The 21,427-nt window shown below is 37.5% G+C and overlaps 1 protein-coding gene across 2 annotated transcripts in view; it reads left to right on the top strand.

Moving 5' to 3' along the window:
- cep120 (centrosomal protein 120) overlaps positions 1–20,241 on the top strand; it is an 83,958-nt gene extending 63,717 nt beyond the window's left edge. For both annotated transcript variants that reach the window (XM_067983038.1, XM_067983039.1), the window contains 5 exons: positions 3,024–3,185; positions 5,647–5,769; positions 8,794–8,892; positions 15,741–15,886; positions 17,515–20,241. In XM_067983038.1, coding sequence (XP_067839139.1) covers positions 3,024–3,185; positions 5,647–5,769; positions 8,794–8,892; positions 15,741–15,886; positions 17,515–17,749 — 765 coding nt within the window. In that variant the 3' untranslated portion in view covers positions 17,750–20,241. The remainder of the gene's footprint in view (positions 1–3,023; positions 3,186–5,646; positions 5,770–8,793; positions 8,893–15,740; positions 15,887–17,514) is intronic.
- The last annotated feature ends 1,186 nt before the right edge of the window (positions 20,242–21,427 follow it).

Genomic DNA, 21,427 nt, shown 5'->3' with positions numbered 1-21,427 from the left:
CCACCAAGATCTTTTTCTCTCTCAACCTCTTTCAGTATTGTTCCCTGCAGATGATGTGTGTTCTGTGTTGGCCCTACCAACATGCATGGCACCATATTTATCTAAATTAATTGCCATTTGCCAATGTGTGGCCCACTCCCCTAGCACATGTAAATCTTTTTGGATTTGATTGCACTCCTCTACCGTCTTAATCTTTGCACAGATTTTGGTATCATCTGCAAACTTACTTACCATACTCCCAACACTACTTTCCAGGTCATCAGTAAAGACTGTGAAGAGTAGTGGGCCTAGGACCGATCCCTGGGGGACACCACAAGTAATATGTCTCCATGCTGAACCATAATCATTAACCACAACTTTTTGGCTGTGTGATTGGAACCAATTCCTAACCCAGCTTGTCAAATTTCTACTGATACCACAAGATTCTATCTTGTGAAGTAACCTGGTGTGAGGTACCCTATCAAAGGCTTTCTGAAAGTCCAGGTAGACTATATCTACCTGATTGCCCTCATCCAATACCCTAGTGACATCCTCAAAAAACTCAAAATTGTCAGGCACCACCTATTTTTTCGAAAGCCATGTTGTGAATTTGTAATGGCCCCTTCCCTTTCCCAGTGATCAAAAAGGGCATCTCTTACAACCCCTTCTAGCATCTTCCCAAGAATTGATGTCAGGCTGATAGGCCTGTAGTTCTCCGACTCTGATTAGTTCCCATTTTCAAAAAAGGGGACAATATGAGCTAGCTTCCGGTTTACGGGAACTATCCCTGAATCTATTGAAGAAACGGATAAGGGGCTCACAGAGTACATGTCCCATCTCTTTAATCACCCTTGGATAGATATTATCCGGACCTGGAGCCCTATCAATTTTGAGCTTTCCTAATCTATCCAAAATAACATTAGTTTTTATTTTAATAATAATGCTATTCAGTACTAAGTACCCCTCATCTGGAACATAAGCATAATCTACAGGAGTATAGACTGATGTTAAAGCAGTCATTTAGCAGCTCTGGCATAACCTGACAATCAGTTTGAATCTGCCCTACAGTATCCTTTAGTGGCCCTATACGTTCCTTTTAGTCTTCTGACTACTGACATAGCTTTAAAAAAAACTTTTGTGGTTACTGCCACAATTTTCCACCATCATCTTTTTCAGAGATTGCTTGGCTAATCTTATGGCTGTTTTTGTCGTCTTTAATCACATGCAATCCAACATTTCTGCAGCTACCAATCTACTCAATCACACCCTCACCTCCACCTTTGATGCCCTTGTCCCCATTAAAACCATCACCCTGGCGGTTCCCTCTGGTATGGCCCTCATCTCCGCTCCCTTAGGTCAAAGGGACGCAGACTTGAAAGTTTATAGCAGACAACTGGTTTAGCCATTCATTGCCAGATCTGGCTATCACATAAAGCGCTATCGGGTCCCGCTCTCCTCTGCCAATACTGCCCACTATTCCAGGATCATCCTGGAATGCAAGGATAACCCCCGGCTTCTCTTCTCCACTACAAACCATCTTCTTAAATCCCTCTCCCCTGCCTCCTCCATCCTCACCTACAACAACAGTTGCGAGGAGCTCATGAACTACTTTGTCACTAAGATTGAGACCATCCATTCAGCAGCTTCTGCTGCTTCCTTCCCTTCTCCTAGCCCACCAAGGCCAACTTCTCCTAAGGTTCTCCCCCTGCTCTAACCCTGAACTCACATCTTTCTCTAGTTTCTCTCCTATCTCCCCATATACCCTCTCTGAGCTCATCTTAACCGTGAGATCCACCTCCTGCTCCCACATCCATGCCTTTTGTAACTTCTAGACTTGACTATTCCAATGCTTTGTGGCTGGCTTCCAATTTTCCACTCTCAATAAACTTGAGCTCCCTCCTCCATCCAAAACTCTGATTGTATCCTAACTCACACCAAGTCCCCTTCTCCCATCACCCCTGTACTCGCTGACCTATATTGGCTGCTGGTCCGCGAACGCCTCAATTTTAAAATTCTCATTCTTGTTTTCAAATTCCTCCGTGGCCTCAGCCCTCCCTCTCTCTGTACTCTCCTCCAGCTCTACAACTCTGAGATCTCTGTGCTTCTCCAATTCTTGCCTCTTGCGCATCCCCAATTTTAATCGTTCCACCATTGGTAGCTGTGCCTTCAGCTCAGTGTCAAATTTTGTTTGATAACATCCCAAGGCGCTTCACAGGAATGTTTTGCTATGTTAAAGGCACTATATAAATGTAAGCTGCTGTTTTTTTTGTTTTCCTTAATTGCATGCAATACTTTTCCCTGTTCTCCTGCGAGTTAAATGCCTTGTGTGTCGAATGCCTTCTGTTTCAATTGAATTTGCCTCTGTATATTCCTCGTCAACCATAATGGTTTTGTTTTACCATGTACCCTTTTAACCACTGCGACATACATGGCTTCATTCTGATTGTTGCCCAGTCAACTTTTGCTGGATCTTCAGCCATTTTTGTAAAGTTAGCCCTCTTAAAATCTGGGACCAGCATTAGATTGGCTGTAGCCTTGAATTGGCCAATAAGATTAAACCTAATTATATTATGATCAGAGCTTACATCAATCAGTTCAGATTATATTAGTAATTATACCACCAACCTCCCATCAGCATCTGCTTAAGCTACTGAGTGAATGAATTTACCTTTTCTTGCCAATTATTGAAGAAATCAGATGTTTTGTTAGATTAAGCCTTTGTGATTTAATTAACATTAGACCTTTCCTTTCCCAGCATTCAGTCTAACTACTGATTCCATTTTGAGGACACATTTAGGGCAATTCTAAGGCTATTTCTCCTGCCTGACATTGTTTTTATTTGGGAAGAAGAGTATAGGAACCAATATACCTTTTGACGTTTAGAATCTGGGATTGTAGGTTGACTCCCTTTTGCAGTTTGTGGAGACAGCTTACCTAACCAGTAGGTTGATGTATGAATAAGTATGTATTTTGTGAATCATCTTGTTTGTCATTTTATGGGCATCAGCGTTTTCAAAATAAAAATTATTTTATTCTGTGTAAAGCTCCAGAGGCTGAAGAAAGAGTTACAAGATGATCACGATCGGAGCATGCGAGAAATGCAAGACACCACAAGACGCACCACTGAAGATTCTGTCCGTCAGGTGGAATTGGAAAGATTAAAGTTGAATCACTTGGAAGAAGATAAGTTACGCTTACAGCAGCAGGTAAGAAAAATGGTTGCTAAGTTTTTATGGCATTAGTAATTCTGTTTGTTATGATAAGTTCATATTTTATTCTCATCTTTCTTGTCAATCAAGCATACAATTTGAATTTTGTCGTACTTATGGGTATTACTTTTATTAATGGTACCTTCTTCCTTCCATATTTCCATTTTTAAATTGAATTTGCTGTTACTTTGTCCTTATTTATCCAGATCTGAGAGGTTTCAGTTGCTCTAATCAGCTTGGCATGCAGCTTGATGTCAACAGCATGGTGTCAATGTCCACTGTCTGATATTCCCCAAGCCTTTCCCATCTTCAATGCCTATTCAATGAAGGGCTAATACCTAGTCTACCAGAGTACCTTCAGCATTCTGTCCCGTGACTACCATCACTAGGTTTATAGATACATTCAGACTACTTTTATACCAATATCTAATCTTAAGGTCAGAACTTAGTTGTACATTTGTACCCAGTACGGTCATTAACATTTCTCACCTGAGAAACCAACATTCTGTAGGTTCAGTATCATCTTGACTTAGAGGTAGCACTCTTGCCAGTCAGAAAATCATGGGTTCAAGTCCCACTCCATGATTTGAGCACAGATTCTAGGCCTATAGCTTGTTGCAGTACTGAGGGAGTACTGAATTATCGAGGTGCCAGCTTTCAGATAGGAGTTTCATCCAAGTTTGTCTGCTAGCTCAGGTGGATGTATAAGATCCCATGCCACTGTTTGAAGAGTATAGGAGTTCTGGTGTCCTGGCTAATGGCCATCCATCAACCAACATTATCTAAAAATAGATTAACTGCTTGTTTTTTATTGCTGTTTGTGGGATCTTGATGTGTGTGACTTGGCTGCCACATTTGCCTACATAACAGTCACTGCACTTCAAAAGTAATTCATTGGCTGTGTAACACTTTGGGACATCCTGAGGACTATATAAATGCGAGTTAGTTCTCATTAATCAAGTGTGAGTGAGCTCCACAGATTTGTCATGGGACAAAATTATTTTCTTCACCTTCATCTGAAGTTCGTATTTAAGGCACTGTGCAGACTCTACCCAACCCAGGAAGTAACTAAGAAAAATCAAATTGGCTAACCTACTGTACAAAAATCTATAAAGGAATAGAGGGCTTTACTATGTAGTTGTCAGGAGAGCTCTCTGCTACTATGTAGTCAGCACAAGATGAGAGAATTGCTATGTGAAGCAATAAAATTCTAATCCCAATTAACATTTTTAAAAGTTGTATTTTATTACTTGGAACAGAGCCTTACACTATTGCTCTTTGATCAGGTCAGTGCCTCTCTACAGAGCGTAGTTGCTATGACATGGGCCTGACTTGCCCAGGTTGTTTTCTTATGCAGTTAGGAAGTAGAGTCTTACGGTGCCCTTACTTAAGCTTCTGCTATCCAGATTGCATGCACCGGAAATTAAATTAAATTTGAGCTGCCCTAGCCTTGGTTACATTTTCACTTCTTGTCTTCAGTGTCAGTTTATTTTGTGACATTTGGATATAAAATGTCAGGTTATTCACCAAGTACTTTTTTGAATGTTAAATCAGCTTCTGACTGTTTTGAACCGAATCTAAATGCTCTTGTTCCCTTCTGGGTTTCACGATTAGTATAGGCAATTACATTGTGCTTGCTGCAAATGTGAAGAAGTGCGATTTATAGCCTTAACTACATTTTTAAAAATATAATTCTGCTGCACATATTGGGTAACATGCTCAACATGATACTTTTGTCAGATGATCTATTGTTTTGGATTGTATTCAGATACATTTCAATGGTTGCTAAATTGCAGAAAGTTTTTCCAGCAACGTAGATTTTTATCTCTGCAAACTGTGCGTTAATTTCAAGTTCAGTTTTTAAACTGCTGCCAAGAGTTCAAAAACAGGTTCTTTTTCTGGAATTCATCGTGTATGTTATAAGGTCAGAGGTGTTCAGCATTAAGTCATTAATCAATAAAATCTTTGTGCTCCACTTCTTAAATTATTGCTCAACTGTTGGCTGAAGAACAATTTTTCATTTTCCCAGAAGAATAACATTCTAAAAGCCATGTTCTCAGTATATCAGCTGGTCTGTTTGATTAAGTTACACTTGGATATTGTACAGTACAAACGTTAAAAATGATGGTAATATTGTGTAAACCGACAAAAAGTGTTAGCTGAATAGATGGATAAATAATGATCTGCTGTAGAAGGATTAGCCAGTTATGTGTCGCTGCTTTGTATCCTCGCCTGCATTGTCAGCAGGATGTAAACAAAGAAATGATTCACCCATTTTCAAACCAGAGCTTGATCGGTGTTCAGATTTCTTGCTGTTAGTCTGTATGTACTTTAGTTGAGTTAAAAGTCCATTTATTTTGAATGTGAATTTTTAGAGAGTCTGTTTAGTGTCTAAAGGATAAGCTGACTTCCTTTAGTTTCTTGAAAGTTTTTTTTTCCTTCCATGAATTCTATCTAGCTCCATGAAGCAGAACAGAAGTACAAACTGCTTGAAAAAGAGTTCCATCAGTACAAGGAGCAGCAGAGCAGCAAACCTGAAATTCGACTTCAGTCAGAGATCAATCTTTTAACTCTTGAAAAGGTAGAATGCATTTGGATGTCTACAATTTACAAATATGCGTGTGTGTGTGCATGTACATATTATATTATATAATATAATATATATGATATATTTTTGCTCAGAGACTAAACTTAGGAAATCTTTAACCAGCCCATATTTTTGTGGCTTATTTTTAAAAAGGGAGTGATTAACTTAAACTTCAAAAATGCTTCTTTCGGATGTTCTATTGAACTAAATTGCTTCTGCAAAATGTCATTTCTTGATGAGACAAGCTGGATAGGAAAATAACTAAAGTAACAGCAAATGATTAGACATTTTTGTGCTTACATTCATTAAATCTTATCTCCCTGGAGAATAAAATCCAGATAGATTGACTTGAATTTTTAGAATGATATAAAGAAACCCTTCATGGGGATGAACATAAGGATATTGATTTTCACTCCACTTTAAGGAGATTTGGAATTCGTAGTGCCGTTTTTTTCAAAATAGCTATTTTGTTTTCTATTTTTCATTTTAAATATCATGAAACATTTTTTCTTTGAAATTAGTGCACTACATTTCAGGTGTAGGTTATTCATAAAACAGATCATGTAAGCAAACTGAATGTAGGTATTCTCTTCCAAGAAGCTGCAATTTAACAATGATGAATATTAGATTTCCGTTTAGGTTTGAGCACTTTCCAGAATATATTTTTCCTCTTGCATAGCTGATCAAATGCATTTTGCTGGTATCTAGGGCTGAAAGACTTGGTGAATCATAATAATTTCTTTATGGAACATTTTTTTTACATCTAGCGCTTGTCTGACATGTCTGTATAGTGTGGGAAGGTGCCTTACTTGCCTATACGGGAATGAAGCATGCTCATTGGCTGCTTATTAGAGAATGTGAAATTTTAGGCAAACCAAAAATGCAATGCATTTCACTCTCAAAAAATCCACATTTATAAAAAAAAACATATCTCTCAAAACAAAAATGTAATAAAGCTGTCAGATACCAAGATAGTTTTCCATTTCCCCCCCCCCCCCCCCCCCCCGCCATTTTAAAAAAAAATTCCCCTTCCTGCCATTTTAGGAACTTAGAGCATGGAAATGTTAATTCCCCAACCTGCCCCTGTCTCCTGTTCTATTTCTTCCCCGTCACCAACCCTCAGCCATATGCTTTGCTCTCATCCTGGAGCTACTGTTGACTCATTCCTTCTTTCACAATCTTTTTGGGACACTACACATGTATGGTCCTTCTCTAGTGCTTGTCTGTGGTTTTTGTTCCTCCATGTGATCAGTACTACTGACAGAAGCTGGACACCAACATAAGGCTGCACTTACACTGCCAACTTCAGAGTGATGCAAAGTTGTTTCAGATACACAATGATGAAAAAGTGCCAGTATGTCCCTGGACACAGGTCCTGTTTTGAATGCAAAGCATACTAAGCCCAAGATTAAAACTCACTCCAGGCATTCTTGTGTATCAGGTGGTGTATAATTCCAGTCTGTTTTATGCATCCATCAATTTTTGTTTTTTGAACAATGGTTAGTTTACTTCCTCATTAGTTAAGACTCTCGGATCCACTTGAGGAAATGTTGCCACCATCTGAGTTGGGACCAGAGAGGGCATGCTGCTTCAGAATGGGAACAGCAATTCCAGCACCTCACTGTAGGCCATAGTAAAAATTAGAGACTTAACTCCAGGCTCCAGACTACCTGAGCAATTTATTAGTTCATCATTAACGTTTCCCTTTACGTTCGCCTTTAATTATGCACTGTATAGATGTTTAGAAATGTGCTCACTTTTGCCAAAATCTTGATAGAGGAATGAAAATTCCCTAATTTTAGAAGGATATATTCAACTTTATATATCATGCTTCAATTTGTTATATTTTGATTTCCTATTTGTTCTACACATAGTTTGTGCTTTCTGAGGCATAGTGTAATTATGTTTCATTATTTTACCAAGTGACATTATAGTACTGCATCTGTAAAGCTTGTATTTATGCCTCCATTTTCAAGTTCCATGCATTCCTATAAAATGTTGCTACCCATTTTAAATTGTAACAAATGTAGATGAAGAAAATGAAGTGATTTGAAGGCTTCATCTATTCTTGGGTCATTGCTGGAGTAAAATGAGTTATCACTACCAGCCACGATAAATTTGTGGTTTGTGGGGGAGGGAAGGGTTGTTTAAGTTCCAAAGGAGATGTCTGAATTGTTTTCTACCTGCACATCTTAAAGTAACCTTGCATTTTGTAGGAAGGAATGGAATTGTTCTCTGGAATAGTAATTTATGTCATCAGTATTGTACCTATGATCATGATTTTGTTTACTGTTTCAATTAATAGCAGTGTCACATCCCATCTTTGTAACATATTTGGTGTAGAAATATTTTGAAATGCAGTAAGCAATATATTTCTATATTTGATACAATTTCTGAGCAAACTGATAAAAGGAAGTCATTCAGCCACCTTTTAGGCTGCTGCTTCAGTTCAGGCCAAATTTAATGTACTGAGTGGTAGCTGTTCCAAAGACTTTTCTTCTCTCCACTTTTAACTAAAAAAAACTCTCCAAAGATGAAAACTAAGAAAAAGCTGGTCTCTAGATCAACATCATCACATTTATCCATCGTTGATCTGCCGCACCCAGCTTGACTTATGTCCAGCCTTGAGGGCAAAAATATTGCAGTCTCCTTCAATTTTTTGCTGAAGTTCCAATTTCTGCAGATTTCTAAAGTTTATTTCAAGAGCTTTTAAGGTTGGAAAACAATTACTAATCTGGAATGTTAACAGTTGGAGCCTCCAAGTATAAATGCATCGGATTATAGTTCCTTTGCTTTACTGACTGTGAAATGTTTATTTCAGCTGTCTGAAGTTACAAGAAATTCATTACTTCTGAAGCGGATGGTATGCAAAAGTTTAAAAAAAAAACTCATCCCATTTATTCCAGAATGTCGATTCTCCTGGAATATTAAGATATCCTTTCTGAAGGCAAAAATAGTTTTCTGGTGATGATATCACAACATCAACTTTATTATTTCAATCTTTGACCTTTTTATTAGGTGGAATTTGAGAGGAAATTGGAGTCAGCCACAAAATCCAAGCTGCATTATAAACAGCAGTGGGGGCGAGCCTTGAAAGAGTTAGCACGGTTAAAACAGGTAACCTACTTCTCCGTCCTTTCAAAGGTGACCGATGTGTAAACTGTGGCTTAAGTGATCATTTCTAAGTTCCATGTTTCGAAGCGAAAAGATCTATTTGAATTGGGAAAGTTGCCACCAAGATTGTCGGTATTGGATTTGTAGCAAAATTATCCTTTTTGATGCAGTGTCAACTAATTTTTTAATATGTATCAACATGAACACTTTTGGTAACTTCCTTGCTTTTTTTATGAAGTCTGCACTATTTTAAACAGTCAAATAAAATAGTCATCTATTTTTCCGCTCCAAACAGGGCTTCAACTAACAATTACACTGTAAAATGATTGTGGAGATGCCGGTGATGGACTGGGGTGGACAAATGTAAGGAATCTTACAACACCAGGTTATAGTTCAACAAATTTATTTTAAAATCACAAGCTTTCGGAGATTATCTCCTTCGTCAGATGAATGAATGAAAAGGTTCTCAAATCGCATATCTTATACTATGTTGGGACAGCATCACACCAATCAAAAGGTGTCGTCGTTATTCAAACAGGCCAGTCACGGAGAATAGCACGTCCCAGTACACTCGATATACATTGTGTCTATTACACAGGCAGGCAGAAAGAAACTCAAAATGGCAGAGAGAGAGCGAGAGAGAATTTTTAAAAACATATAAATTTTTTCCCCTTTTTGCTGGTGGGGTTACGTGTAGTGTGACATGAACCCAAGATCCCGGTTGAGGCCGTCCTCATGGGTGCGGAACTTGGCTATCAACTTCTGCTCGACGATTTTGCGTTGTCGTGTGTCTCGAAGGCCGCCTTGGAGAACGCTTACCCGAAGATCGGTGGCTGAATGTCCTTGACTGCTAAAGTGTTCCCCGACTGGGAGGGAACGCTCCTGTTTGGCGATTGTTGCGCGGTGTCCGTTCATCCGTTGTCGCAGCGTCTGCATGGTCTCGCCAATGTACCATGCTCCGGGGCATCCTTTCCTGCAACGTATGAGGTAAACAACGTTGGCCGAGTCACAGGAGTATGAACCATGTACCTGGTGGGTGGTGTCCTCTCGTGTGATGGTGGTATCCGTGTCGATGATCTCGCTAAGGCCATCCCCACGCCTCCACTGCTCGCCTTTAAACAGCCACCCAACCTCAAACAGACCATCGTTCGCAGCAAGTTACCCAGTTTTCAGGAGAACAGCGTCCACAACACCACACAACCCTGCCACGGCAACCTCTGCAAGACATGCCAGATCATCGACACGGATACCACCATCACACGAGAGGACACCACCCACCAGGTACATGGTTCATACTCCTGTGACTCGGCCAACGTTGATTACCTCATACGTTGCAGGAAAGGATGCCCCGGAGCATGGTACATTGGCGAGACCATGCAGACGCTGCGACAACGGATGAACGGACACCGCGCAACAATCGCCAAACAGGAGGGTTCCCTCCCAGTCGGGGAACACTTCAGCAGTCAAGGACATTCAGCCACCGATCTTCGGGTAAGCGTTCTCCAAGGCGGCCTTCGAGACACACGACAACGCAAAATCGTCGAGCAGAAGTTGATAGCCAAGTTCCGCACCCATGAGGACGGCCTCAACCGGGATCTTGGGTTCATGTCACGCTACACGTAACCCCACCAGCAAAAAGGGGGAAAAAATTTATATGTTTTTTAAAATTCTCTCTCTCTCTCTCTCTCTCTCTCTCTCTGCCATTTTGAGTTTCTTTCTGCCTGCCTGTGTAATAGACACAATGTATATCTAGTGTACTGGGACGTGCTGTTCTCCGTGACTGGCCTGTTTGAATAACAACGACACCTTTTGATTGGTGTGATGCTGTCCCAACATAGTATAAGATATGCGATTTGAGAACCTTTTCATTCATTCATCTGACGAAGGAGATAATCTCCGAAAGCTTGTGATTTTAAAATAAATTTGTTGGACTATAACCTGATGTTGTAAGATTCCTTACATTTGTAAAATGATTAGCATTGTATATAATTGATAAATATTGTTTAAGATTTAATTTCAAATTTCTGCCTTAGGAAGTCATTAATGAAGATGGCTTTGAGGATTCAGCCTTCAATTGGAGTGTTTTTGGTGCAGTAAAATGCTGCAAAGACTGAAATGCTTTAGAACAGATGTACATTTACAAATTATAGAAAAATAGTGTGTGTTCCATTTTTTAAAAAAAAAGTTGTGAATTTTAAAAATATTTTCAGGGTCTGCAACAAAAATTTTTTTTCTTGGGTGAACAATGTTTTGTGAGGTTGTAGTTCATATTTTTGAGCAAATGCATAGACCGTTCAGCTACTGAGGTATGCAAGAATTAGTTTATGGACACCACAACATTCTGATTTTTAAAAACGGTGGATGTATTTAAACATTTATTCATAGTTTTTATGACTTTTTTCTTCAATTAAGTGTAAGATATATTAATCTGATGAGTCAGTGGATTTACACTGCATAGCCAGTTTGTGCTGAGGTAGCTACCTCAGCTGAGGTGGCAGTAGACAAGCTACATTTGGCCTTACGACTCCAGGATTAAGGAGTGAAAAATCACCGTAAATATCACTTTTGATAACTTGATAGCTGCATAGCAATAGCTATGGAATGTCCATGCATGTGAACATCAAAAGATGACATGATTGGCTCAGCTGTGATTTAACTTCCCATGTGGTTGAGTGGGCTACCAACACAAGGATCCAGGCTCACATGCATAATAGGCACTTTAGCGAAGTACTAAAGGATGAATGGTGCTTGTGGTACACAACCCATGCAAGCAGTTGATGCCTTCAGGAGGGGAAGGGGGGAAAAAAGTTTTCGTTTTGCCTTGTCAGCTTAAAATCTGGGCCAAACATCAATGTGGTGGAACAGTAGGCGTCCTTTTATAGTTTGTATCTATAGATCCAAAAATCTAATGTACATCACACACTTGGTCTACAAATATTATTTCTTCTCACTTTTTTTCATCACTCAATTGTCAATATTTCCCCTTCAGTTTTGCTATTTGCTTTGTCACGGTATAATTGCAGGCTCTGACCACCAGGTGACTTCATGGAGCAAGTTTCTGAAGTGTCTCCCAACTTTGTCACCATCTTGTTTGTGTAAAAAAATGATATTCAACTGACTGTGGCCACACTGCAGACAGTATATTAGTATGCATTATATGAACAAGTGTTTGATGTTTTCTGGATTAAGACCCACAAAACTTGTATTTGTTGCAACATTTTCTTTTAAAAGAGGATTTCTTCAGCTACAGAATTCTCATTTGGCTTGTGCTTTCAAGAGTTTCATAAATCTTGTTTTAATTTTCTTATGAAAACAGTGTCAAAACAAGATTAGCCCCTTTCTCTCCCCACAACACCCACAAGCCATTAAATTCTTACTGAACCGCGGTAGGTCTGAAATCTCAGCCAGTGTCTTGAAACTCCCAAATCTTTGCGGTATTCTGTCAAAACATTTCCATAAACTATTGCACAAAGAAGGAAATATCACAATTTCCTAATAAAATGTTAATGACAATATCCAGCTGCAGCCTGCTTGAGATTGAATGTGATGTATTTTTGAGGTTTTTTTGTGCCATAACATCAATATGAAGGCAAATTTGTTACAATTGCTAGTTTGAAATAACTATTTGGACCACAACAGTGTATACCGTATGCTGGTGGAGTAGTCTGTTTATTTTGTGTGTTACTTTTGTTCCTGCAGTGCACTTTTTTTAAAAGAAAGTGAATTTGCAAGCAGTGATTTCTGAAAACTGAAAATATTCCTTCCTTGCAGCTCTAATATCTTGTCTGTTCTCTTCCCCCTTCCCCCCCCCCCCAAACTTTCTCCACTGAATAATTAAACTGATTAATTTCTGAGTAATTTGGCCAAAGATCTGTTGTAAATCTCCTTAAAAAGCACTTTAAGGTCCAGTTTTATGTAAAAACAATGTCTTGAAGTCATCCAGGCCCTCCTACCCACTTGTCAACTCTGGGTTATTTTCAGAAAACTACACTTGAGTTTTTCAGTTTCTGCCAAGGGTTCTTCCCACAGCACAGCAATCAGTGTGCAATGGCCAGTGTTTGGCCATTGTTTAGTCTAATGTGCGCATGTTTACATCTCCTGTTCAGATTTATGGGCAGCACTGTCAAGTAAAGATGTTTATTTACTTGGTAGAGAGACCTCTTAACAGTGGCACCTGTAAGCGAGGATTCCGTTTTTTAATGTAGTGACAGTCTTGTGTTTTAATTGTTAATGTTACTTTAAACATTTTTTTAATGCATTCAGTGACTTCAAAGCCTGGTGATTGAACATTTCAATAGCGAGTTTCTAACACCAGCAGATGTCTTCTAGTATCAGTTACATTGCATTTCTACAACATTTTTGGAATTAAATAAATCTCAACATAAAAATTTGACCTTATAACCATTTCAAACATCATGGCAATTCCTACTGTAAGACTTTGAAGAGGGTGGTCTTGGAGATGTTAAGTATGGTGTGCACATTCACTGTGATTTTTGTTTGTAAACATATGTAAATAATTCAGCTGGTGGAGTTGTATGGTTAACAACATTCTGTTAGGGGTTTTACCACTGTGAAATGATTAAATCCACAGTATTGAAAACTGCAGCCTAGAGGTTTGTAGTGATTTTTGAGTTAGAATCATAGAAATGACAGTGCAGAAATTATGTTTTGCCCATTTTGATAGGATGCTGAGCTAAATTTCTCATTTCAAAAAAGTACAGCATGAACTATTTTCACAATGCTTTGGAAATAATATCAACTAATTTACTATTGCTAACTATTCTGATTTGTTATTTTGAAGTAACTCTGGATCCTTACAGATACTAAAAAGGTAGCCAGTGTTTCAGATTTCTTGGTTGAGGCCTGAAAAGTCTCCCTGCCAAAAGCGTGATGTGTTTGCATTTCATGGAAATAGTAATACGTGATGTGAGGGCATTGGAAAGTTTTCCTATAAAGGAACAGATTTGACTGTTGTTGGTCTTGAAAATATTTTGGGATTTTTACTGAGCAACTTTTTTTTTTAAATGTAAGAAATAATGAAGTATTAAAATATTGTCATGGCAGAGAACCATAGTGATATAAATGTCAATATTGTGAGTGAATGAACATGGGGAAAGAGAGTAAGAAATGATGCATATGCAGGTGAATTATGTGAGCTGGAAAATAAACTAGGTACCAATATTGTTATCATATATGGTTCCCCTGACTTTGCTGTTAAATAAGTTCTTTTCAGTTGGAGTTGCATCTCTGGTCCATATGTATCCAGTAACTGCAGTATTACTAATAATTAAAGGTGTTAATGAGGTTAAATGTATTAAGTCATCTGTTCAACTGTATTTTCAGCAGCATTGACACCTGTGGTGGTGAAAGTGAGAAAACAAAATGTTGACCTCATCTTTTCCCCCACCAAAAACAGAAAACCAAACACTTGGGTCTAATGGCACTCTAGCTTGCTTTGTGCATTCTTTAAGATTGTAGTGAATCTGAAGCAACATTTCAGTGTGATTCAGTGCTGTAGATGAAGTAATGTAATTCTGTACTTGGATGGTTTATTTGAAATAATGATGGTGTCATTCAATGTACATTAATAGATTAAATATTTTTCCCAGATCACCTATTACAGAAATTTACTATCTCTATTGAGGTTATTGTCAGCTGTTAAATCAGTTTTCAAACTTTTCAGTGTTGGGGCCCCTCTACAAACATTGACACAATCTTGGTTAATCCCTGTTAGAACTTCTGAAAGATAGTGTCATCTGCCTAAAGGAAATCATTGTTGTTATCACAGTGTGTCTCATTAATATACAGAAATAATGTGGTAGTAAAAAAAAATCTGAAAAATACAAACACAGAATATAGAATTTTCTAGTGTGCTCTTAGTGCATAGAATGACCATCCCAGATGGACAGCATTTAGAACTCTTGGGTCCCCATAACACCTCATTTTGAAAACTTGTGACTTGCATTATGCATAAGTTACACAAAGTTAAGAATGTGAGATGTTTCTGCTCTCCATTTTCTTTCTCCTTCTAGCAAAGACTGATTTTGCTAGTTAATAACCTTGTGCTGGAAGGGCCAGACAATTTTCCAACTGGAATATCATTGCTGCTGCTGCTAAGATTGAGCTTCACGCAGTCTCTTTTTTTTCTTTCTCTTCCACTCTCCATCCTCGCTACCAAACCAAAATCTGAAATGAATACCCATCAGGCTGTTCTCAAAAGGCACTGTGTTTTAACTAACCAAGCATTCCTAATTAAGTTAACATAGACTTGGGACTTGATCCCCCATGCCTTTTGATTGGTAGGGAACTACATTACCATACTGATTATTTTCTGATATTTCTTAGAACTAGAACCAAAAAGATTTTATTCATTTATTTTTCCATTGTAACCGTGGAATAACTTCAGAAACAGACTCACTTCTGTTTGGAATTCATTGTAGACTTGTGCTTAATTTAACAATGAATAGACTCTATCAGGAATAAAATGTCGAGCCATTTGCACATTATTGACTTCGATTAAGATAATTGCCTATCTAATTGGCTATGAAGTTGCTTATTGTGTTGGTTCAGAAATAATGTGCAATAGGAGCGTCTCATAATAAAATTGGAATTTTACTTTTTGATTCATTACTACATACTGAAAATCTGATAATGTTGCTTCCTAAAAGCTGCAGCAGGTTGGGTAATTCAGATTTTTAAAAATACAAAATTCTTAGACTACCAATGAAAAGGTGGCTGAATAAATCCAAATCCCAGTTAATTATTCATGTGCTATTAGTAGCTGAATCTGAAAAGCAATTCATTAATTGAAAGTTTAAATGTTTTTAATATATTTATTCTCTTCGTTTCAGCGTGAGCAAGAAAATGCTATGGCACGACTTAGGAAGCAACAACAAGAACTGGAACATATGAGGCTGCGGTACCTGGCAGCTGAGGAGAAAGAAGTAGTTAAAACAGAGCGACAAGAATTGGAAGAGATTAGGAATGAGCTGAACAGGTACCAGAAAGTATCTCATTAGAATTTTGAGTTCTATTTTGAGCTAAAGATACAAAATCTAAAACATCCAATCTATGCAAATGTTCATGAACATGGTTCTCTTTTCATATCATTCACAGTGAGCAAGTTTTGGGCTGAATTGTTTAGAAATGGAAAGGTACACAGTTATCCATGTATCTCTTTCATATTGAGTGTCTCGTATATGTGCGCTTTTTTGGTCACAGTTTTGTCTAACACTTTGTTGATGGCTTAAAGTAAAACAATATCCAATCAGGACAAGCCATAGGGAACGTACAAATGAAAAGGTAACCTGCTGGAAAACTGCCGATGAGCAATCAGTAAGGATTTATGAAAACTGGTTATTTAGAATTGGTAATCAGGAGAACCTAACTTTTTGTTTACAAAAAAGATGAATCACTGAACTCTTTTTAGGGAAGAAATTGTTATTTTTCCTCCATAACTGAAATTTCCAATGTCCAAAATAGGGGCTTCAACAAAATAAAACCATTAAAATTACATCATTCTCAATAATGAATAACATGTGTATTAGTGTCTTGTGTCCTGTAATACCTTCATTTAAAGAGTTTGCATGAAGACCTCAGCCTCTACCAGAGGCTATATACATTTTAAAACTAACAGAATAGGTCGAGTTACCACCTTATATTGTTGATACTAATAAGAATGTTTAAATTCTCTAACAGCTCAGGAGTATAATTTAGTTAATAGTGACCTAGATTTATAACCCTGAATATTCATGTGTAAATTGTACAAATAAGCAGCCACTTTGGTGACAAATTAAGACGTTGGATGTTAACTATTTGTACAAGTGCAATGGTGAGTGTTGAGCAAGATGTGTAAAAATAACATTTTCCAATGTAGATTGCAAGCTGCTTGTATATCATTTGCACAAAGAAGATTTGCTTCACATTCCAGTCTGTTTCTGTCAGAGTTCCACTTTTTTAAGGCCCACAGAGTGAGTGCTGCACTGGGATCTTCCATTTCCTAGGAAAGTGTTGTTGGTGTTAACACCAAGAACATTAAATTTTGGTGACATTCCTCAATTTGTGTACATGAATGATACCCCTACTGTATCTTTCCATAATCTGGCTTTCATCAGAATATTTGGATTAGGACATGATTTGTGTTTTAGGTTAGTAAACCATTATGAGGGTATTCAAAGCTTTACATGACTGGGAACCAGACAGGGCTGGAAGAGACTCCCCTTTTTAAAATTTCCTTCTCCTCTTCTTAGCCTCTACATTCTTGGCCAACATGCCAGGCTTCTGCTAATATTGCTGTGAAGCTACAAGCTAAGAGGTATGTGAATGTGACATGGGGTGGCTTTTTTCCCCTCATTTCCCACAGTGCTGTGGCTAAGATCGAGAACTTGGTGAAAGATGGGTACAAATCAAATCCATTTCCCACCATTGTATATCATTGTAAATTGGTCTTCCAACCTATGCTGCCTCATTGCACCCATCATTCTATTTTACGTATTTGGTATTTTTAGGTAGCTCTTAGACTTTTTGTTTGCCTCACAGGAAATACTAGTAGGAGCTAAGTTCAGTTTATTACTTTCATGGATCTTTTAAATTCTCTGTTACCTATTGTTTGTGTTGATTTATCAGGTTAAAGCTACAAGAAGATAAAGAACCTTCAGAGCAGCGAGCCCCTGCCTGTGGGAGAGATGCTGGAGATCACACTCAACATCCAGATGAGGCATTAGACAGTTATCTTGCACGGCTCATAGAAGAGAGGGATACTTTACTAAGGACAGGAGTATATACTCATGAGGATCGGATTATCAGTGAGCTGGACAGACAAATACGTGAAGCTATGGCGAAAAGAGGTGGTCATAGATGAGAATGACACTTCAGTGAAATTTTTGTAAAGCATAATCCCTAATCATAATTCCATCTGCCCCTTTGGTATTAAAATAGCATATATTTTGTGAATATTTCAATCAAACTTTTGCTACTGATTGGGTTTACTTTTTAACTTTTATGCAACTTTTAATGGGTGTTTTTGAAAAATGGCTTCATAGTGAACTAGAAGTTTTGTTTTATATGTACAGTAACTTTCTACAGATGTGTGTAGTCATTTTTAAATGGATCTGTAAATAGCTATTTTGGAGAGTAAACTTTATTCAAATTCTTTAAACACAAGTAAATTTTATGCATTTTTCTTGAAAGGCACCACTAGGCTGATAAGCTTACACTATAAATGTAGGAAAATCAGCTGTCAATAAGAACAGATGTGATAATAGTGCCTCACAGTAAAAACAATTGCTAATCTAGAAAAAACATGCATTTTTGAAGTAGGGTAATAGAATATGAGATAACAGACAAAGCAGGTTCCTTCAAAGTAAACAGCAATAAATTCATGATCAGGGATTCAAATCCATTTAAGTTCTGCAACTGTGAGGAGCAGACTTTTTGATTCTATCTTCAATTGAGTTGTGAACAGAGTACTGAAAAGATTTTTAAATCATCAGGATTTGAAAGGCACAAATAAATAAATCTCGAAGGAATAACCCAATACATTTACAGGTATTTATTATTTGACTTAAACTCCACTTGGGACACAAGCTGCCTTATCAATCATGTCGAACAGTCTTTTATGTCATGTACATTATATGGTTAATGTATTCAACTATTTTGGTTTTAGTTTATTTTCCATTTTTGTGACTTGCAGCATAGAATCCCTTAACATAAAGCTTTCTAAAATGTTTCCAGTGTGACTCCCTTGTGTGATATGAAAATGTAGCATAAAGGTGCCTTAAAGGAGACACCTAACCATTTAAATATGCTTGTGTCATATGTGAAAATAACTTACATGCTACAGTTAAGCTAACTAGAAAATAGTTAAATTGATATTTTTTGGAATTAGTTTTTACTGCGCAGAAGATATCAAATCAATGCATTGTGGGAGGTTTTACAGGGCCCAGCAGTCACTAGCATTGCTTGGTGCTCACTATATTTGGTATTTCACAGAGGAGATGGTAATGCACCATCATTTGTGCTATTGAGAATATTTTACACATATTTACATATTTCACAATGAAGGTCTTTAATGAAGATTGAATGTTTTTGATCATTTAGTTATTTTAGTTTTGTTTCATGGCCAATGAAAATATCATTTTATGATATGTTTTGCTTAACAGATTTTTGCCAAAATCTTAGCACTCATTTAACAATTTAAAAACAGATACAGTTGTTGCAAAACTCAATTTAAGAAATACATATATCAATATTTATGTCATTTAATAAGGTGAGGTGTGGCTCTTTAGAATTTCTTGACTGGAATTTTACAATGATCAGGTGAGGAAGTACTTTTATATTTGTAAATCCTGCTAGCAATTTCAATACTGGAAATTATAAACTGCATGTATTGATAGAAACATTTACAGCAGCACCAACTCCTCCTTTACTGCAACTCTTTACCCCTAACCTCCTCAGCTGTTGCAAGATTTTAAAGCATATCTTTGTGACTTTTGAAAAATAGCTGGAATGTGGACAAAATAATTTTATACCAGCTAAGTACTAGTCAGTCTCAAAAATTTGCACATGTGCACAAGAAAATTCCAGTTATGAATTCAATTCCTATAAAACTTGGGCTTACTTTCTGTAATTGACTGACTATCAAATAATAATTTGTTCCCAGCACTTTTTATTTCTTCATTGACCTGTAGGCAGACAAAAGGTTTGATCAAAGAAAAAATAGTTCATGAGCCTAGATACTATCAGCTTGCTGATTCTTCAGAATACATCTCCCAATTTAGATTTCATATGTTGAAGAAGGGGATATTAATGGAAAATGTTATCCTGACCTTAGAACAGCGTTAGTGGACATCTGGCAAATGGCTGACCATCAGGAAATGGTGCACATCACAGTAGACTTAAAATTATTCTCCGATGTGAACCCTCACCACCCCCACCCCCCACCCCCAAAAAAAAAATAAAAACACATTCTACAAAATTGTAACTAACATTTATAGCATTGAACAGGAGAGTGTGTGCAATGAAACCAGAATATGTAAGTAATCAGTACGTGCAGAAAAAATAAACCTGCTATTAAAATCTCCTTAGAATTAATGATGGATTTGAAATTCCATTACCAAGCAGCAGAGGGAGCTGCTTCTTCAAAAAATGCATCTTGTCTTTCAGGATTGTTATATGTGAAATTCAATGTCTTAATCCTGATTTTATGTTTGCCACTTTCCTTGAAACTTGATACCGTTTAACATAACGGAACAAAATTTTAAAATTGCAGATTTTCAATGCACTTCTTTTGTGTTTTTATTGAGTTGGTCTTTGTTTTTATAAATGTCAGTTTTAATAAAATATTTTACTGTGCAAGACATTTTATCGATTAAATTAAAATCATTATAAGCTGATTACATTACTTCCTAGTAACCTTGCAGTGATTGCTTCACAATCTTTTAATTCTTAACCACAAATTCAAGGCATGGCAGACATCAGTTGACAATATCCATACGGGGTGACTGGTTCTGATGGCAAATCAAGGATGAATAAAATCATCCCATGGAGTGTTGCAGTGTATTTGAAAACTATATCCTGGAATAAATTTTAGGCTATAATCTAATCTCTGGCACAAGTTGATCCCCAGCATCAAAAGATTGAGTTATGAAGAAAGCGTGAAGCAGCAGGGGTTCTGTGGCCTGGAAATTAGGTTACTGAAAGGGAACCATATAGATATATACAACATATTAAAACAGCATACAGTTAGTCATACTGACGGAGCATTACTTCAAAGCTCTGTCAGGATACCAGAACAGGGGGACATAGATTAAAACTGGTGAAAGGGAAATTGAGAACCAATGTCAGGAAGCACTTCACACAAAGAGCGATCGACACTAGGGATGGTCTGTGGGTAGTGGAGACGAAAGATTCAGTTTATTCAAGGGAGTGGTAGATGATGTTTGGGGCAGAGGGGATGGAGATGGGTAATTTTTTCTTTGTTTTGGATGGGTGAGCTAAGAGGCTGAATGGTCTCCGTCAGTATGAATTTGGTGACCATTCTAAATCGTCCACGGTGGGGGTGGAATCCTTCAACAGAATTACTGCATTAAAAACAATTCACACATTCAGCATTTACTATATCATTAATATTAATAGTTCATGGACAAGTAGTTATCACAGAGAGCAAAATGATCGCACTTTCTTGTCCTAGGACATGCATACTTGCCACTGTTTTGTATAAAGTTCAGTTGATGCTAAACTTTATCTTCAGAAGTGCTCTACGATGCTGGCTTTATCACTGTTATAGAATTTGCTACGCTAGTTACATTTTTAAAAAAAATTAAATCCTTCCCAGAATTAACAATGCTGTAGAATTTTGATTTACAGTCTACTTTTTAAATATTTTTATAAAAGATTAGTAAAACGGCAAATTTCATTGTTTTTTGCATGCACCTGTCTGCTGATTTATTTGCAGTTTCTGACTCAGCAACTTCATGGAGGAGGATTATGTACTATTCAGTAACTAGCCTCATACTTGGTCTTGCCTCAACCATGTGGA

The sequence above is a fragment of the Heptranchias perlo genome, chromosome 4, assembly GCF_035084215.1.
Source record: "Heptranchias perlo isolate sHepPer1 chromosome 4, sHepPer1.hap1, whole genome shotgun sequence".
Taxonomy (NCBI): domain Eukaryota; kingdom Metazoa; phylum Chordata; class Chondrichthyes; order Hexanchiformes; family Hexanchidae; genus Heptranchias; species Heptranchias perlo.
This window is presented reverse-complemented; position numbering and strand designations above follow the sequence as displayed.